The following is an 18,869-nucleotide window of genomic DNA, read 5'->3' as shown; positions in this document are numbered from 1 at the left end:
AAGCAAACTTATGCCCAATATAAGAAAAATCTTGCTAAAACTCACAGCCATTGAACAGTGGAATAGGCTGTTTTATGAAATGATCGTAGAGGCTATCCCTGCCTTAGGTGGGAGATTACAAGTCATGGCTTCTAAAGTCACTCTCAACTCTAAGATCCAATGATTCTAAAATTCCTAGGTCCTACTTCTCTGAGACGAGTTCTCCAGCTACTAAGCCTGTTCCTGGACAGCTCCTGTTTATTATATATTTGGTACTCAGAAAAGAGATATTCTTAGAGAGATGCTTGGGAGTTGGTGCTTTTCCCAACATTACAGGTAACCCGTTGCTTTGGTACAACAAACACAAATCACATACAGTCAATGCCTCCAAGTGTCTCAGATCACCAAATGATGCGAACACAGATAGAAGCCACAAATTTATCAAAATTGCCACATAAATGAGTTTGAGTTTTCCCAGAAACTTAAAATCTTATAGCACAGAGTATATATCAGAAATAATGGGAGGAGGCACAGTTCTACATCTGAATGCTCATCAGTCATTCTTAGTACAGTGAATCTGCTTTTTTAGAATCTATATAGTTGTTCAAACACCAAAGGTATTTTAAGAGGCAGAAATTATGGACTGATAATAATCCACGCTTGTCTTCTCTGATGGGAGACCAGGATTCTCTTGAGAGCCAATAGAACCAGCTACTGTTCCAATTCTCCTGGAAAATTTTTTGTCGTGTATTTACAGCTCCCTATGTTCAAGAGAATGGTGCATCTGTCTGATGGAGACGCCCGGCTGCATTCTTTCTCAGATATTAATATAGGTGGCACTTTAGTAGCATAACCAATGACATGAAGAACCTGATTTGGAGGGGAACAGATGGCAGCATCTTTCTTGGGCTAATTTTAGGATTCTGAAATAGTCCCTTTCTCACACAAACAATCAGTGGAACCAAATTAAGACAGCTATGTCACATGGAAAAGGAAGAGAGAAAAAATGTGATCTAGTGTGAAGCAGACAAAAAACCAGCGACTTCAGTGCTTCCCCCATATCTCACTCCTTTCACAGAATATATGGGTCACTTCAACCTCTTTTCATCAGAATGGATGCTGAATATCAACGTGAGGGTATCTAAGAAGAAATGAGTGGAGAAATTTCATTTCCAGCCACATGCATTGAACAATCAAGGTTGCATCGTGTAATAACTAAATTCATATTCACAAGAATGTGTAGGACCTAGGTTCTAACACATCTTTTCTTAGCAGATAAGGAAGCTAAGTGGCCATTCTACTTGTAAGTCAGAAGCAGATTGAATGTCAAAGCCTCAGATTGCTGGTCCATTGCTTTGTCTGCTGAAAAGATCTTTCTTCCAAATGAGATATAAAATATCAAGCAGGGATGATGAGAGGTGGAGAAATAGTCTCCCAATCAGAAAGGATGCCTAAGATATAAGATGGTCATCCAAGGATTTAGAACAAATGAGAAGCAGAATACCTTGAAAAAAAAAAAAAGTACCTACCTGTTTTCCATCCAGAGTGTAGAGTTTTTTGACAACTCCGGTCTCTAGTTTGATGGCTTCAGTGATATCAGTGAGGACTTGCTCAAAAGAGTGGGCTGTCTTCTTGTTCAGAAGCACGCGCACAGCCTTCCGAGGCTTCACCCCACTGCGGATGATGGTCACCAGCTTGGGGCGCACAAAGTCCTTGTTCTCCCTGGCCTGGGCACTGTTGCTGCTAGCCAGGGACTGGGGGGCTTTCATATTGGCAGATGTCTTCACATTGACAGACCAGTTGGGATTGACATTCTTGGTGTACTCCACCTTTTTAAAGAAGTTGTCTGAGGAACAAACATAGCTTTCCCCTAAGGGAAAAAAGAGTGGTGATTAGTTTAATAGCAGATATAGGGACTATTCTAACCAAAATAATAAACTCTGACCTAGGAGTTGGACTTTCAAGGAAATGGTGATAATAATCAAACTTAGGTATAATTTCTAAGTGGGCTTTCTAACAACTTGGCTCATTCAAATTCAAGAGCAAGTAATCAGAAAAACATTATTCATTATAATGGGTACCTAGTTGAAAAAGCCTATAAAGCTAAGGGTCCTAAGGACAATGAACACACCCAAGTACAATCAAACAAGCAGGGTTCTCAAGCTTGATATGGCTTTATTGGAATTGAAATGTTTATATTAATTTCTAGGATGTTTGTTAACATCTATGGCACTAATGAGTATTTTTAACATGTCTCTATTTCTTAATGTTCCTGTCCTGTTTCTGGACTCATAGCTCCACTCCATCGTTACATTATTTCAAAGTTAGTACATTTGTATTTCAAGTTAAAGTGACCCAAGTAACCTTGCATATTGAGCATACAGTACAATCTTGCCAAGAAGCCAGACTGTCCTTTGTACAGAGAATATGGTTAAGCAGTGGAATATTGAAATGTGAAATGTGTGTGTGTGTGTGTGTGGTGGATGTATATATGTGTGTATAATTGTCTCCTCTACTGCTCCCCCCCACACCCAGGTGGAGAAAGTGTCTGAATAACAACTTGTACACACACACACAACACAACATTCCTTGCTCTTGCTTGAGAAATCCTCTCCCCTGTTTCCACTATCCGCCCCTCGTCTTTCCATCTTCCCAAATGCTGCATACTCGATCTGTATATTCAGGGCTGTCTTCACCAGTGCTCACCCTTGGCTGCCGCAAGTAATGAAGTGGAGATGTGAGAATACATTATACAGCCTGATTTATGGATTGGAGAGATCTGGTGTAATTTTCACATTTACCTTGGGCTAGAGGAAATGACTAATACAGCGGAAGAAATGCAGGGGCCAGAGGCAAAAGGAGGGGATTAGACATCTGGGACTAGAAGCTGGAGAAAAGAGGAAGAGAGGTAGGCTCAGCCTGGGGGAGAGAGTATTGGAAAAGGCTGAATTTGTTGAGTAAAACACATTAGCCTCAAGGTATACAGAAGTTCATCCAGAGGTTGAGCTGAAGAAAACCACTGTGATTTAATCAGGCTTAACTCATCAGTAATAACTCTAAATAAATAAATCGACCCTATCCAGTGCAAAGAAAGCATTAAATACGATTATAGTCTGATGTCTCTTCTTCCTTTGGTCTCAGCAGGAGAACTGTGCAGAGACATTCAGAAACACCGGGCTGATAATTCACTCCCTTTGCAAATATTGATTACTTTGCTGTAGCACCAAATCCTTTAAGTCACGTTAATTAATAAATTTCTCAGTGCTGAGAGAAGATTCAGTCAGAATCTCTAGGGCTCTTTTGAGGACATTTATGTGTGTGTGTGGAGGGGGAGGGTAAGTGGCTTCCAACGGATGCAAAATGGCTTCCGACACTGCTCTGAGTCCCAGAAGCTGCTAGTGTTCTATCTTGACAGGGGGACCAAGGGATGGTTTGTAGGTGACCACGGGCACCCTCCCCCACTTGGTGCACATACACACACACACACACACACACACAGAAGATGGGGTGTCAAAGACCCCAGCCAAAAGAAACCCTAATTTCTCTGGTTTCCTTGCTGGCTAATCCAACCCAACCCAAGTGATTAGAGGTTGGGGTCTTTCATTTGTGACTTAGAAGGATGAAGGGGCCCTTTCAAGTCCCCCATATATTCACAGTCAATATACTCCACACCCTAGAAATGGCCTCTTGCCTTAGCACTCCACCCGATTCACGGGCACCTTCCAAGATGTCACTGCTTTTGAGTCAGATGTTTTCCATAACTTGTCATGTACTTTAAAACTCTGTCAGACAACTGGTGGTGTGGAAATGTGTGAGGCTATATATTTATGATTTCACTCATCCACTCATCCTTCGGAGAGTCAGCTGTGTAGCCCTATTAGGACTCTGGACTTTTTTTGCTCCCATCTCTTAAACCTCTTAAGCCTCTGAACTATGAGTATGATTAGCCACCCCCAGATGAAAATGAACATGATGGCAGACAGCTATAGTATCATATGGCACCCAAAAACTTTCCAGAGGACCCAGCCCTCAGTCAAATCTATGTTGAGCATCTTCCAACAGTACGTTTTAGTCTCTCCACTCTTTCTCCTTTTGGCCCCAATATGGAGTAATGGAAAAAGAGCAGCTGATGTGATGTCAGTCAAAATGGGGTCCCCAATATTTCCTAGTTCCGTGCCCTTGGGCAAATTACTTAACCTCCTTTGGCTTCAGTTACCTGTTTGCAAAGTGGGGATGATAATAACAATACATACCTCACAAAGTTGTTGTGAGGCACAAATCAGATGATGGATATAAAGTGCTGAGCCCAGAGCCTGGTACATAGAAAGCACTTGATACATTCCAGCTATCATTATTATTAAGGCCCTAATCTGAAGGAATAAAGAGAGAACAAGAAAGAAAGAACTAAGAGGGAAAGGAGGAATAAAGGGTTGAGAGGAAGAAAATGAAAAGAGGAGGAATAGAAGCTGGAGGAAAGAAAAGAGAAAGAAGCAAGGGCAGCCATCTTGGAACAGAGCTATAATCATTATATAACATCAGCACTGCCCTAGTCTCATGCCTCAAAGATAAGATTTCCTGCTGGTTGAGAGGAGGCTTCCAGTTGCTGCAAATGCCAAATGTAGAAGCTCTGTGTCTAACACTCTGTGTCTAACAAGTGGGGGAGGGTGCCTGTGCTCACCTACAAACCATCCCTTGGTCCCCCTGTCAAGATAGAACACCAGCAGCTTCTGGGATTCAGAGCAGTGTCGGAAGCCATTTTGCATCCGTTGGAAGCCACTTACCCTCCCCCTCCACACACACACACAAATGTCCTCAAAGGAGCCCTAGAGATTCTGAGTGAACCTTCTCTCAGCATTGAGAAATTTATTAATTAACGTGACTTAAAACCAGTGCTGCCACTGTTGAGGCACACTGAGGGCAGGATATATTTTTTAAGACTTTTTTTTTTTTAGAGAAGTTTTAGGTTTACAGAAAAATGAAGGGAAAGGTACAGAGATTTCCCATATACTTCCTACCCACAAATGCGTAACGTCCCCCATTATCAGCATCCCCCACCAGAAGGCAGGATACTTTTGGTGGTTAAGAGCAGTGACTAGGGGGAGTCAGACAGATCTGAATCTGAATTCCAACCAGGCATTTACGAGCTGTGTGACCTTGGGCAACTCACTTAATCTCTAAGTTTCAGCTTTTCCATCTATAAATTGAAGGTATCACACTAGCGACATCTGAGTCCCTTCCAGTCCTAAAGGTCTATAAGAAGGAATTTTCTTTTCTTTTCCATTCCAAACAGGCATTAGGAGACAAAGCTGTTATGGTAATTAAATGTTAAAGAAATAGGTGCCTACCACTGAGGACTCTCCACTTCTACTACTGGAAAGACATCAAATGTGCTGCTTCTTTAGACCAAGGCTTCCCTGTTCTGATTTTGCAAACATCTGCAATGTCTGCTGCCAGAGATCAGTGCTTCCTTCATGTCCAGCTGCCTGGCACTTGGAGCTGGATGAGGTGTGCTGCATCTTTACACAGCTGGGTTCCCATCCTGCCACAGCTTCCAGGGGCTATTTCCCACCCACTGGAAGCCTAGAAGGAAAGCTGGCTTCAGAGAGCCAAGCAAGGTGACAATTTGCTGGAACAGACAACCTGCTTCAGGGTGAGGAGGTAAGGAAATGAAGTCATGGAAGCACAGCTGAAAGGGCAGGAAGGGAACAAGCTCTGGGCTCAAGATGATCTAATGTCTATCTCCCTTCATGTTCAAGAGGGCTCCATTTTCAAAAACGTTAAATGTATTTATATTTTCTTAGTGCAAAAAAGAACTTCTGCCTGGGCTTTCTCCTCTTTTCTGGGGCTTTCTCACTCAAGACAGAAAATATTAAATGGTACTTTATTGTAGTATAGTGCCTATTAATGATGAATCCCTCCCACGTATCTTAAAATCCTCCTCTTTGGCAATGTGCTTGCTTTAGTAGTCAGAGGATAAATTAGTGAGAAAGTCATTTCATCTCATTGGAACAAATGAGCTATGGCAAAGGAACTGGATCATAGCTAGTGCCACCATACAGCTCAGATTTTCCAACAAGACTGTCACAATTGTAAATATTCTGTCCTATGGTCTGTATAATAATGCTCAAAATGAATACCCCTAAGATTGATCTGGGTACTCACACAAGGAAGTGGGCAAAGATTTAGACAAGATATGAGAGGAAGGAGAAAGATTCTACAATGAAAGACTAAGAAAGACAAAAGGATAAATCACTGGTAGATTTCATTCATTGACCAACTGGGAATACGGCTAATAAGGGCCACGTCTTACATGGCTTCACTAAGACCCTTGGTGTACCCAAGGAGCTGTGGGAAAGCTGACATCAATAACCTGACTTTGGTCCAAAATTCTTCCCTTGCTACTTTCAGTGTGTGGCAGTAGACAATAGACTAGAGACCTTAGACAAAGGAGTGCTACAAGGCCAGAGTGGTTATTAAATGATAGCTTTTCATTTCATTTCATTTTAGGCTAAATATTTACTAATGTGGCCATTTGGAAACATAGTACGTTCTATGCTCCATTATTCCTTTAGGATCTACAAAGCAAAACATGAAAACAAGGATTCCTACATTCCTAGGAATTCCTACCACCGTAGTTAGCCAAAGGGGACCATCAAGATCACCTAATCCAGTACTTCCCAAGTCTAAGTGGTCATAAGAATCACCTGGGGAGATTTGTAAAATCATAGATTCTGGAGCCCTAGCCCTAGGGATTCTGATTCAATAGATCTGGGGTATAGCCTAGGAATTTATATTTTTATAAAGCTCTGAAAGGCAGCCAGGTTTGGGAACCACTGGCCATTCCAACCCCTCACTAGCATCATCATTATTACTATTATTATTATTTTCACATCATTGACGATAATAGTACCTTGTAACTGTAGTTTTACATTGTTGATGTTTTCATATCTATTATCTAATTTTATCCTCATAGCTACCCTACTAGATAAAGAAGGCCAGTGTTACTAATCTCATTTTACAGATAAGAATATTACAATAGATACACAAATGTGGTATATCCATTCAATGGAATATTATTCCTCAACAAAAAGGAATGAAGTGCTGATACATGGTACAACATGGATAAACCTTGAAAACATTTTTCTAAGTGAAAGAAGCCAGTCACAAAAGAGCACACAGTGTATGATTCATTTTATATAAAATGTCCAGAATAGGCAAATCTTTTAAGACATAAAGTAGATTAGTTGTTGCCTAGGGCTGGAGAGAATGGGGGAAATGGGCAGTGGCAGCTAATTGGTACAGGGTTTCTTTCGGGGATGATGAAAATGGTCTAACATTAGATTATGGTGATGGTTGCACCACTTGGTAAATTTTCAAAAAATTATCAAATTGTACACTTAAATGGGTGAATATTATAATATGCAAATTATACCTTAATAAAGTTTTTTATAAAAGGAGAACATTAGTCACAGTGATGATAAGGATAAACCTATGGTCATATAGCTAACAAAGCTATAAACTAGGACAACTCAAACAGTAATAGCTACCCTTTATTGAGTGCTACTGTGTGCTAGGCAAAATACCAAACACTGCATATCCATTGTCTTATTTAATCCTCAAAGCAGTTGTTCCCACTTTACAGATGAAAAACTGAGGCTCAGGGAGTCTAAATTGTTTCCCCAAGGTCACACAAGCTAGCAGGTGCAGATCTTGGATTTGAACCAAATCTGGTTGTAAAGACTTCTTTTCCCATTATAATCTTCTGCCTCTAACATTAGAACACAGTGCCTGTGAGTCTTCACCCAGGGATCTTTCCAAACTTTTTTCAATTTGAAGTCTCATGGGAAGCAATGTGTATAAATTTTTAAATATTTCATTCAACCTCTCCCCAAAGTGAACAAAGTGAGGGATTTCTGTCCTGCATTCCTAGATGAGTAGTTCCAGAGGACAAAATAGCAGAGAAAAAAAACTCTTATTCTTTATCTTTCTCATCCCAGTGCCCTTTCCCATCTGGCTCTGTGGTAGTGGGAAAATTGGTCACATTTTTCGATACTATCTCAGAGATACCCCAGAATTTCCTTGACTGAATGGGCAGTATTCAGGAGTGGGAAGGCATTGAGGGCTGCTGCAGCTTGTGGTTGTAGACGACATATGAATAAATGCAACTGAGCCATATTCACACTCTACATGGTCTGGGAGTTCACCAGAAGTATTACCACTGCACCCAGGAGTGGTAGGTGAAAGTAGTCCAATCTAGCAGGACTCAAAAGGATCAAGAGAAAAGAAAGCTGCAGTCTTCAAAATTACATTTATTACCTATATTGAACTGAGATTATCACAACACACGCACTCCCAATACACACACACACACACAAATTGAGGGGTAAAGTCAGTATCCAGGGCTTGTCCTTGAGAAAGACATGTTAAAAAATAGATTTGGGGGAAAAAATCTGTGCTTGACTCCTCTCTTATATCAGACACAAGAACATTCTAATCCTTGCTCTGAATATAATGTCACTTGGTTTAGAATTCTGCTGTAGTGTCTGTCATGGTCTTTAGAATACCAAAGCTAGTGGAAATGAGGACATATTAGGTAACTCAGGGTGCTTTGATTGTGAAAATTATTACAGAGAAACCCCTCAAATTTGACTGAGATGTGGATTTTACAGTGACAAAAGACACACCCCCTATTGATTACTCTGTTGGACAGCTCCCTCAACCTAGATTTAAGCCCTTCAAATTTCCCCAACTCTCCTTTATTTTAAGATATGCGCTAGGATGGTCAATCCTTCAATGTTCAGAAAAAGCCTAAGATTAAGCTCTGCCTGACCATCCAGCACATGATCAAATAATATAAGCCTCCTTAGCATTGTTTTTCAAGGTCGGCTGTGTAGAAAAACCTTGGACTTGAACCCTGAGATCCAGATCTGGTAGCCGTACGGACACTGTGTTTTATAAGTAACTGGCCCCAAATCATTTGACTTGATTTGGGAAAAAAGCAGCTACTTGCGAGAACGTGGTCTTATACAAGGGAAGCTCTCATGCTCCTTTGTCTAGGAACACAAGAAACCTAGAAGCAGTGAGGCAGAGGCGGGGCACTCCCACACCAAGTCATTTAATGTGCTGTTTCTCCTTCCTTGTCGGCTGTTCCATAATTCAGTTTCCCTAGAGATCTGCCTGCTCTAAACTCACCTTTGCCCTGGGAATGGAAGGAGTGAGGAGGGAGGGCTGAAGAGTGGGGGAGAGGATGGGGGGAAACATTTTCATTATCACCACTCCTTGAGGCTGTCTTTTAAAGCATCATGTCAGGTTAAACTGATCACATATGTTATACAAATCCAAAAGTGGGGGTAGGGAGGCACCCTCAGTATAATTGATTTGATAAAGTAAAATATTAAGAACATGTCCCAAGATCTATTTTCTAAATAACCACAAAAAAACACTTCATGGCTGAGCAAGTTTTGGTAAGAGCTGGGATTTTTCCCAATTTTCGGGTGGGTACACAGGTTGTCAGGATTTTTGGCAATCTAGTTATAAAATTCAATTGCAAAACCAAAATCTAGAGAGGATTTAAAGGGATTTAGGTACAGCTAGTCAGTTCCTATTCTAATAGGAATAGTCTTTATTAAAATACCAGACATACCTACAGCTTTCTTTGGTATTTCTCTCAATGACCTCAGCCTTAGGGACACACCCTGAAGTGGGCTTTTTAGAAGCAACAGCTGAGCAGTGACCACTTACCTAAAAGTATAATCCTTTGTGAATATGTCCAGGAAGTCCTGCTTTTAGGGTGCATATTTCCATGAGTTGCAATTCACAAATAGTCTCTCAGCCGTTCAAAGGATATTTGGATATAATATATTCTCTCTGTTAACCCAACTTAACTTCCTTCCTCAGTTTACGCCCCTAATGATTTCATGGTCTGCCTCGATAGTGCTGCTTAATTATGAACAAGGTCTAGAGTAAATGACACAATTCAGATTTTCCTTTGTAAACCCTGACAGATAAGCACAATGCATTATCACCACCATCTTACACTTCACTCCAGCAGAGACTGAAGGCCATGAAGGGTAATGGCTAATGGCTCTGTCGATACCTAGAGAATCAGAAGTCTAAGCATCAACCCGGTGTTTTGACAAATGTATTTTCTAATTTCTGTCAATGAAATCCAAGAAATGTAACCAGAACCAATGTTGCCACCTCCCACCAAGGGCCACCACCCACTCTTTGAATTACCTTCCTCCAGTTCATCCATGCTTCCGATTTTCCTGGCTCCATCAATGGTGTAAATGTAACGCACTCCCTGAGGCAGGTTGATGTTGTCAGACAGAGATCGAGTCAGGTCAGCCAGCAAGGCGTCGAAGCTGCGAAAACGGTCAGAGGACACAGCGTACACAATCCCCTTGAAGTAGCGGTCCCCATTGCGGTAGAAACGTACCTTCTTGGCTTTCTTCTCGTTGCTCAGTGCCTGCAAGGTTCTGGTTCGGTAGAAGCTACAATGGGCGCTGTGAGTGGGGCTAGGGAGCCCATTCATCCGTGAGCCTCGCATGTTCCTGGATGTCTTATCTCTTTCGTCAAAATGTCCAAAATCAAGTTCCATATTTTGGTGGAACCTCAGAGACCTGAGTGTTGTAGAAAGGGGCGGGGGAGAGTGAAAAGAGGCAAAGAAAAAGGAGTGAGGAGGAAAAAAAACGAAAGGAATTCAAATATTAGCTAGATCCAGATCTGCAATCTGCTGCTTGTGAAAAGAACTGGTTGAAAAAAGCCCGTGACCCATCTGCTGCTTGCCCCTGACCTACAGGAATATTGATCTTAATAGAGAAGAAGGAGGGGCTGGGGGGTGCTGTTGGTTGTGGGGGTTGGGGGTGAGTGATAGGGAAGGAGGCACTTTTGGCACTGTTCCAAACAGAGGAGAGGGAGGAATTTTGAAATAGCTTAAAATCTTGGGACTTACTGACAGTGGCTCCTATCAAATTGTGACTTCGGGCTAAATACATTAAAACTGGCATCTGTTTCCTCGCACATGCCCACATGGCTAACAGTTGTAAATGAATTCATAGCCTGACAAAATTCTCCTGGAAGAGAACAGAAGGAGCTAGCCAACGTTAGCATCTCCAGTTTAGGAAGCAATCTTTGCCTCTCAGTAAAATGACTACGAAGGGGAGTGTTTTAATTTTATTCCAAATCCTTTTTTCTACTCTAATGTGTGTCCCCTCCCCCCAGAATAAACTAGCATTCTCCTTTAAAGGGACAGCCTCCAGGGAATAGCCAGCGTCTTTGTGCTATTCACCAAACCCTTTCCCCCACCAAGCTGGTGCAGCTATCCAACATTCATAAGAAATAAGCTGAAAAAAAGGATTAGAAAAATCCGTTAGTTAACAAGTTGTTAGCTCTGCTTTCCCCCGTTACCATTTGGTCACAAAATAATTTTCTTTTCCTTCCTTTTTTTTTTAGGCACTCGATTCCTCCCCACTGATGCAGCCGCACCTCTTAATGGAAAAATTTAATTGTCGAAAGATTCCTAAATGAGTTCCTGAACAGCATATGGGACCTTTAGAAGCAAGCACACCTTTCATTGTTCTGCACTTCTACCCTGACTGAGGGGGCATTTTGCCCTCACGGCAGGCAATTCACCCCAAACTTCTGTATTGCCCGGGTGCATTGGCTGAAGCAAAAGATGGTCATCTGTCAGATTTGCTTTCCCCCCTTCTGCTGAGCCAAAAAAAAAAGAAAAAAAATCAAAACATGAAACCAAATGCAACAGAAGCTCCAAATGCTAGCAAAGGTAGTGACAGCCTAGGAACCAAACTATTAACATGCATCTCACAGATGGGGATAAAAGGACTCACAAAGAAAGCAGGGCTCAGCTGCTACACATTGCCACATTGAGATATTTGCAAGGGACCAGGAGGACAAGAGATAAAGGAGGACTGGTGCCTAGTCGCTTTGCCAGGCTTGGTCCCCCTTTTCTTCCAATGTCACCATGACCTGTGCTGAGCTCAGCATTGTCTCTGTCAGACAACCTGCAGTGGTGAGAGACCCCACCTCCTCAAGACAAGTAGCAAGCATTTCCCCAGGCATGCCAGTAAAGCTCGGCTTTGCTTTAGGATCAGGGGTGGTATTATTCTAAATCAACATCACGGTAAAAACAAAGGAACACCAAACTCACTTTTCCAAAGGAAAATCCCAGGTAGAGGCTTAGGAAAAAATCCGATAGAATAAGGCAAAGGGGAAAAAAAAAAAAAAAAAAAGGAGAAGCAGAGAAAGAGAGAGAGCGTGCACTTTGCCTTGTGCTTTTCCCGTTTGACATCTGTTACATTCTGCCTGAAAATCACTTGAAAGCCCCACTCACCGGTTTTCTGCTGGTTGGGTGGAGATGCTGAGAGAAAGAAAACCAATCTCTCTATGCCTTTGTTGTCTGAGCTCCAAGCAAGAAATTCCTGCCAGGGTGGATAGATGCCTTCTAGGTCCTAGTGCCTTGTCTAGTTCTCCCCTATAACTCAGGCTTAGTGAATCCCCCAACCTCCTATGATTAATTACACGCTTTTTTTTTTTTCAATTCACAGGCTGCGTTAACAGCTAGAAAGGTTTCATTTATAACCAACAGGAAATTGCAGGGTAGCAAAAAGATTGCACAGGCAAGTTCAGAATGCTCTACTGAGCAATGTGCTAGCCTTTTCTTTTAGGGAATTGGCAATTTCACTTGGCCAAAACCTTGGCCTAATCTGCCTGGGGGCCAGACTCAGACAGTCAAACCAGTCTTCTTAGAAATTCTAGCTCTCTTCCTTTCACCTTCTTGAAAGAAAACAATCAAATCTGCAAATTCTTTAAGGCATTTTAATTCATGCATCCAACTGGATGTTTTTGAAATGAAATCAGTGGAGTAGACTAAGAGGGAGTAGGAAACTGACGAGATAAGGCAAAAGAGTTCCAGAATTTCATGGAAGGTGGAGCTGCAAAAGAATCCTAAAGACCTTTTAGCTTGGTGTAATAATTTGGTTAATGGGATATGCAACGTTTCAAAACCAACCCAGAGACCTTTCTAGGTGAAGTAAGTCTGATGGCTACAAGATAAATATTAATGGCTCTCTCCTCAAACTACCTATTTGTTACCAATTTGCTTCTTTATATCCAATAGGTTATAATAAGGGCAAGGAAGCATCCAAATTGAATTCATTAAATCAAACCGAACTATAAGACAAAAGAAGAGAAAAGTGAGAGACTAGAGTAGAGGTGCGCTCCCACCCTCACAACTGAGGCTACAGCCATTAAAATGTAGCAATCTTAAACTATCATGGTTCCATTTTTCGCTAATAGCATGCTCAGTAATTACCTCATATCTGATTCCTAGTACAATTAACCCTCTTTTTTATATATAGCTGTTGATGATTTATAGTTAAACACTTTTCTGTGCATGTGTTTTACTGTAAGCTGCCTCAAAGTGGAAGGTGTTGGCTCAGCAAAGCCTAAGCTATCTATGATAGTTGGGTGGTCAGCCTCAAGTGTGAAACCTGCTCAGTCAAGTCCTCTGAACAGCTTGTTGCTGCTCTCCTAGTTTCTAAATAAGTAGCTCAGGGGACTACATGCATCTGCCCTGTTCTCTTCCATTTGTTTCTGCCTCATATTGTGGCCAGCTCTTGAAAAATCAGGGTTTTTTAGATCAGAGGCAGAGAAATATCAATGAACAGGAGCAGGGAAATATCAAGGAAATTCCAACCAATGGTTGCAACTTCCTCGTCCTGTAAGGCCAATGTCTTAAAATCTTTTTCTTGTACATCATAAGCATTCCGTAAATATACAGTAATTTATTTTGCCTCAGAACTCAAAATCATTTTATTTCCAGTGAGGATATAGAATAGATGGGATTTTAAAACTTAAACATGAAGGATTTGGAATAGATTTTAGAGGAAATTTCCTCATGACATAGGCTTTGCAACACTACTGTGGAAGCTGCAAAATGTCTTGAGGAGACAGTCGAGTTAGATGACTTTGTTTGCATTACACACACCAGACAGCAAAGAGGTGAACAGGATCAATGTTTCCCAGTGTGAGGTTTGTGCATGTTAATAGGTGTTCTTTAAAAACAGGGGAAAGAAAGGTTCTGTGGTCAAAAATGTTTGAAAAGTGATGAGCTAAACAAAATTAGTTTTCTTTATCATAAAACTTTTCAGGGCCTTTAATATACTTAAAATATGGTATGAGTCTCCAAGAAGACAATTAGTATAAAGGGCTTCCCAGTTTTTTTTTTAAGCTCAGGACCTTTATTTTCCCAGAGCCTCTAATAGACTAATGTTCTGTGAAAAAAACTTTTACAAAAACTGACCTAGATCATCTCACAAACATATTTCTTCTCAAAGAACTCTCAACTACTCACCAAGACTTTTTCTCTCACTTCCTCAGAGAAGGATCACTGTCAGAAGAGAAGGTCTCAGGCAGAAGTCCAGGGAGAAAGTCCATCTTTATGTATGGAAGTCAACTTTGAAGATCAAGGGAGAGTGAAAGTTGAGGTGAAGAGATTGAAGGAAAAGTACAGCAACTCCATTGTGGGAAATGTAGCAGTAAGACCTTTTAGTAATTACCCTGTGCCCAGTTCCACAGGCAAGATGCAGAGTAGGAGACATAAGTCACTGCCCCTGAGGGACTTGAAGATTCATTGAGGAGACAGGACAAGAATATGTATCTTTCAAAAATCATGAAGGAGAAGGGCTTAAATCTTTTTTTATATGCTGTGGTCTGAGTTAATCAAACTCAGCTTAAAGATCAGGGTTAGGAAACAAAGCTATCCATCATACACACACAAATACATAAAATCATTAGTTTACATTACCTATCAAAAACACAGAGACTAGGATCAGGGGTGGGGTGGGGTAAGCAAACTGGAAGTGAGGTTGGAAATATATTGTTTATGGAGACCACAAAACTATAAACCACATAGGAATAAGTCCAACAAATATATGTAAGACCTTTATTGAGGAAATCATAAAACTATTGAAAAACATAACAGAAGCTGTGAATAAATGTAGAGCCAGACCATGCTCATGGATGGCAAAATGCAATATTGTGAGGGTATCAATCTTCCCCAAAGGAATCTATATATATGAAGAAATTCCAATAAAAACCCTAACAGGAATTTTTGTGAAATTCACAAATATTGTTTTTTGTGAAATATCTGTTATTGTGAGAATTAAATGAGTAAATTAGTGCTTAGAACAAACCCTGGCACACAGTACGTATGCTATAAGTATTAGCTTTTATTATCCCCCAAATATTCACATGCCTACTCCCCCGCTTCTTTCAAGTCTTTGCCCAAATATCAACGTCTCAACAAGAACAACCCAGACCACTCTATTTACGGTTACAGCCTTCCCTCCCAACCCAGCACTTCCAATTTCCTTTACCCTGCTCTATTTTTTCTATATACTTATCATCTTCCAACATACTACATAATATACCTCTTTATTATGTTTATTATATATCGCCCCAAAGTAGAATATAAGCTCCGCAAAGGCAGGAATATTCTAACAGCTTTAATGAAATATAATTCACAATACCAATAGTAATATTTTTGTTTTTAATACTGTATTCAGAGTGTCTAGAACAATGTCTAGCACATAGTAGGTTTGAGTATTTATTTAATTGGGTAGAGTAAGGAAAGCATGGACTATTCAATAGATGGTATTGGGACAACTAACTTTCAAATGGAAAAAAATTAAATTAGATTCCCACCTCACACCATCTATAAAAATAAACTCCAGATGTTTTAAAGACCTGAATATAAAGAACAGAACTTTAAAATAATTAGAATGAAATGTAGGCGATTCTCTTTAAATCCCTGTGGTAAAGAAGACTTTCTTAACCAAGATGTAAAAAGCAGAAATATCATATGAAAATATCGATAAATTTGCATGAAAATTTAAAGTTTCTGAAGGCAACAGATAGCATTAAAACATTAAAAGATAAGTAAGAGACTGAGAAAAGATATTAGAATCTCATATAACTGACAAAGGATCAATGTCCTGATATGTATGATATACACATACATATATACAGATCATACATATAAAGTTATATCAATAAGAAAAAGGCAAAATTCCAATAGGAAAAAATAAGCAAAGGATATGTCCAGGTTGTTCATAGAAGAGGAAACCCTAATGGTCAATAAACATATGAAAATATGCTCAACCTCACATATAACTAGGAAAATCCAAATTAAAACAGAAATTATGTATTTCACAACCATTAGATTGATAGAAAATTTTAAAGTATGGCATACCAAGTATAGGCAAAGACAAAAAAACAGCTGAAATGCTCGTATACTGTTGGAGGAAACGCAAATTGTTACAATTTCGGAGAGTAGTTTTTGGTAGTAGTTAGTATAGTTGAAAATGTATATCAACATATGACCCAGAAATTCCATTTCTAGGAAGCTCTCACACATGCATTCAAGAAGACAGCTACAAGGATATTCATAAAAGCATTATTTGAAATGTTGAAAAATGAAAACAACCCAAATGCCCATCATTGGCATACTAATTTTATTAGCGGTTATTCATACACGGAATGGTAAATACAGTAAAATAGAATAAATGAGTGCTAAGTGTAAGTGGTGGTGCCCAGGTTTCTATGCAGCTACAAGTTTTCATTTCTCTGGAAATGAAATGCCTAGGAGTGCCATTGCCGAGTCCTATGATAATTGTATGTTTAGTTTTATAAAAAACTGCCAAATTTTTCCAGAGTAGCTTAATATTTTACATTCCCACCAGCAATGTATGAGAGATCCAGTTTCTCTGTATCCTTACCAGGATTTGGTATTTTTATTTTATCCGTTCTAATAGGTGTGTAATGATATCCGCTTGTGGTTTTAATTTGCATTTCCCTAATGTGTAATGGTGTTGAACATCTTTTCGTGTGTTTATTTGCTAACTATATATCTTCTTCAGTGAGATCACTCTTTGTACCTTTTGCCCATTTCTTAATGGGATTGTTTGTTTTTCTTAATGTTGAGTTTTGAGAGTTCATTGTATATTCTAGATATGAGTCCTTTATGAGACATGTAGTTTGCAAATATGTTCACTCAGTCTGTAGCTTGTCTTTTCATCCTCTTAAAATGCTCTTTCATAGAGCAAAAGATGTTAATTTATTCATTTTTTTCTTTTACGGATTGTGCTTTTGGTGTCATGTCTAAGAACTCTTCAGGAAGCCTAGGTTCTAAAGTTTTCTCCTACGTTATATTCTAAAAGTTTCGTAGATGTATATCTTACATTTAAATCTACAATCTATTTTGAGTTAATTGTTGTATAAGGTGCGAGGTTTAGATTATAGTTCGTATTTTTTGTCTATGGATATGTAACTGCTCCAGTACAGTTTGTTGAAAAGATTATCTTTCCTACATTGAGTTGCTTTTTTAACTTTTTCAAAATTCAATTGGATATATTTATGTGAGTCTACTTCTGTGTTCTCTATTCTAGCCCATGGATTTATGTATCTATCCCTCCTCCAATATCAAACAATCTTGATTACTGTAGCTATAAAAAAAGTCTTGAAATCAGGGAGACTGATTCTGCCCATTTTATTCTTCTTTTTCAAAATCATTTTGGCTATTCTAGGTCCTTTGCCTTTCCATACAAATTTTATAATAATCTTGTCTGTATCTATAAAAAAATCTGCTGAGACTTTTTATAAGAATTGTGTTAAACCTATATACCAGTTTTAGGAGAATTGACATGTTTACTGTATTGAGTCTTTCAATCCATGTACATGGTATGTCTCTCCATTTATTTAAATCTTTTTTTGATTTTTTTCCTCAGTGTTTTGTAATTTTCAGCATACACATCCTGTACATGTTTTATTGGACTTACACCTAAATATTTCTTTTTTCAAAAGATTGTAAATGGTATTGTACTTAAAATTTTGCTTTCCACATATTCGTTTTTAGTATATAGAAATGCAATTGATTTTTGTATGTTGATCTTATATTTTGCAACCATACTGAATTCACTTATTAGTTACAGAAAATTTTTGTAATTATCTTGGGATTTTTTTCTATGTAAATCATCATGGCATCTGCAAATAGAGGCAGCATTATTTATTAATTTCCAATCAGAATGCCTTTTATTGCCATCTTTTGCCTTATTGCACTGGCCAAAACTTCTAGTTCTATATTCAATAGCAGTGGTGGGAATGAATATCGTTGACTTGCTCCTGATCTTAGCTGGAAAGCATTTAGCCTTTCACCATTAAGTGTGATATTAACTATAAGGTGTTTTTGTTTTGTAGATGTTCTGTATTAAGTTGAGCAAGTTCCTCTCTATTGCTAGAGTTTTCTGAGGGTTTGTTTTTTTTTTTTAAATCATGAATAGCTGTTGAATTTTGTCAAATGCTTTTTCTGCATCTATTGATGATCTGATCATGTGATTTTTCTTCTGTAGTTATTAATATGATTGATTACATAGATTGATTTTCAAAATCTGTACAACTTAGCATGTCTGATTTATTCCTAAATGATTTTTTTAAATTTGAAACTAATAGGAATTAAGATAATTTTCTGTATTTCTTAAAAATAGTAATTAAAAAAATTACACAAACAAGTAAAAACCTAAGCAGAGTGTTAGCAATCAGGTAATCAGGAAAATATTTGGCAGAGGAACATATAGCATACATAGGCAAAAAAAAAGAAACAAGTTAGAAAGTGCAGTAGCACTCAACTCTGGCTTCACAATAGAATCAATTGGGAAGCCTTTGCAAAATACCCTTGACTATGATTTAATTAATCTGGTGTGGTTCCCAAGCATTAGCATTGTTTAAAGATACCTTGGTGAGTCTAATGTAAAGCCAAGGTTGAGAATCACTGGTATAGTGAAAAGAACCTAATGAGGTAGACTTTGGAGTCA

General features: G+C 39.2%; 1 protein-coding gene across 6 annotated transcripts in view; it reads right to left on the bottom strand.

Annotated features, from left to right (window-relative positions):
* DCX (doublecortin) overlaps nt 1–12,432 on the bottom strand; it is a 107,098-nt gene extending 94,666 nt beyond the window's left edge. For 4 of the 6 annotated variants that reach the window (XM_087427387.1, XM_087427389.1, XM_087427388.1 and 1 more), the window contains exons 1-3: nt 12,149–12,432; nt 10,216–10,601; nt 1,509–1,849 (exon numbers count right to left, since the gene is read on the bottom strand). In XM_087427387.1, coding sequence (XP_087283513.1) covers nt 1,509–1,849; nt 10,216–10,579 — 705 coding nt within the window. In that variant the 5' untranslated portion in view covers nt 10,580–10,601; nt 12,149–12,432. The remainder of the gene's footprint in view (nt 1–1,508; nt 1,850–10,215; nt 10,602–12,148) is intronic. The other 2 variants (XM_004440497.2, XM_004440496.3) reach the window with 2 other exon arrangements.
* Nucleotides 12,433–18,869: the final 6,437 nt, after the last annotated feature.

Source organism: Ceratotherium simum, chromosome X, assembly GCF_057802395.1.
Source record: "Ceratotherium simum simum isolate JZ-2026a chromosome X, ASM5780239v1, whole genome shotgun sequence".
NCBI classification, from domain to species: Eukaryota; Metazoa; Chordata; class Mammalia; order Perissodactyla; family Rhinocerotidae; genus Ceratotherium; species Ceratotherium simum.
The sequence above is the reverse complement of the archived record's forward strand: the minus strand, read 5'-3'. Positions and strand labels throughout refer to the sequence as shown.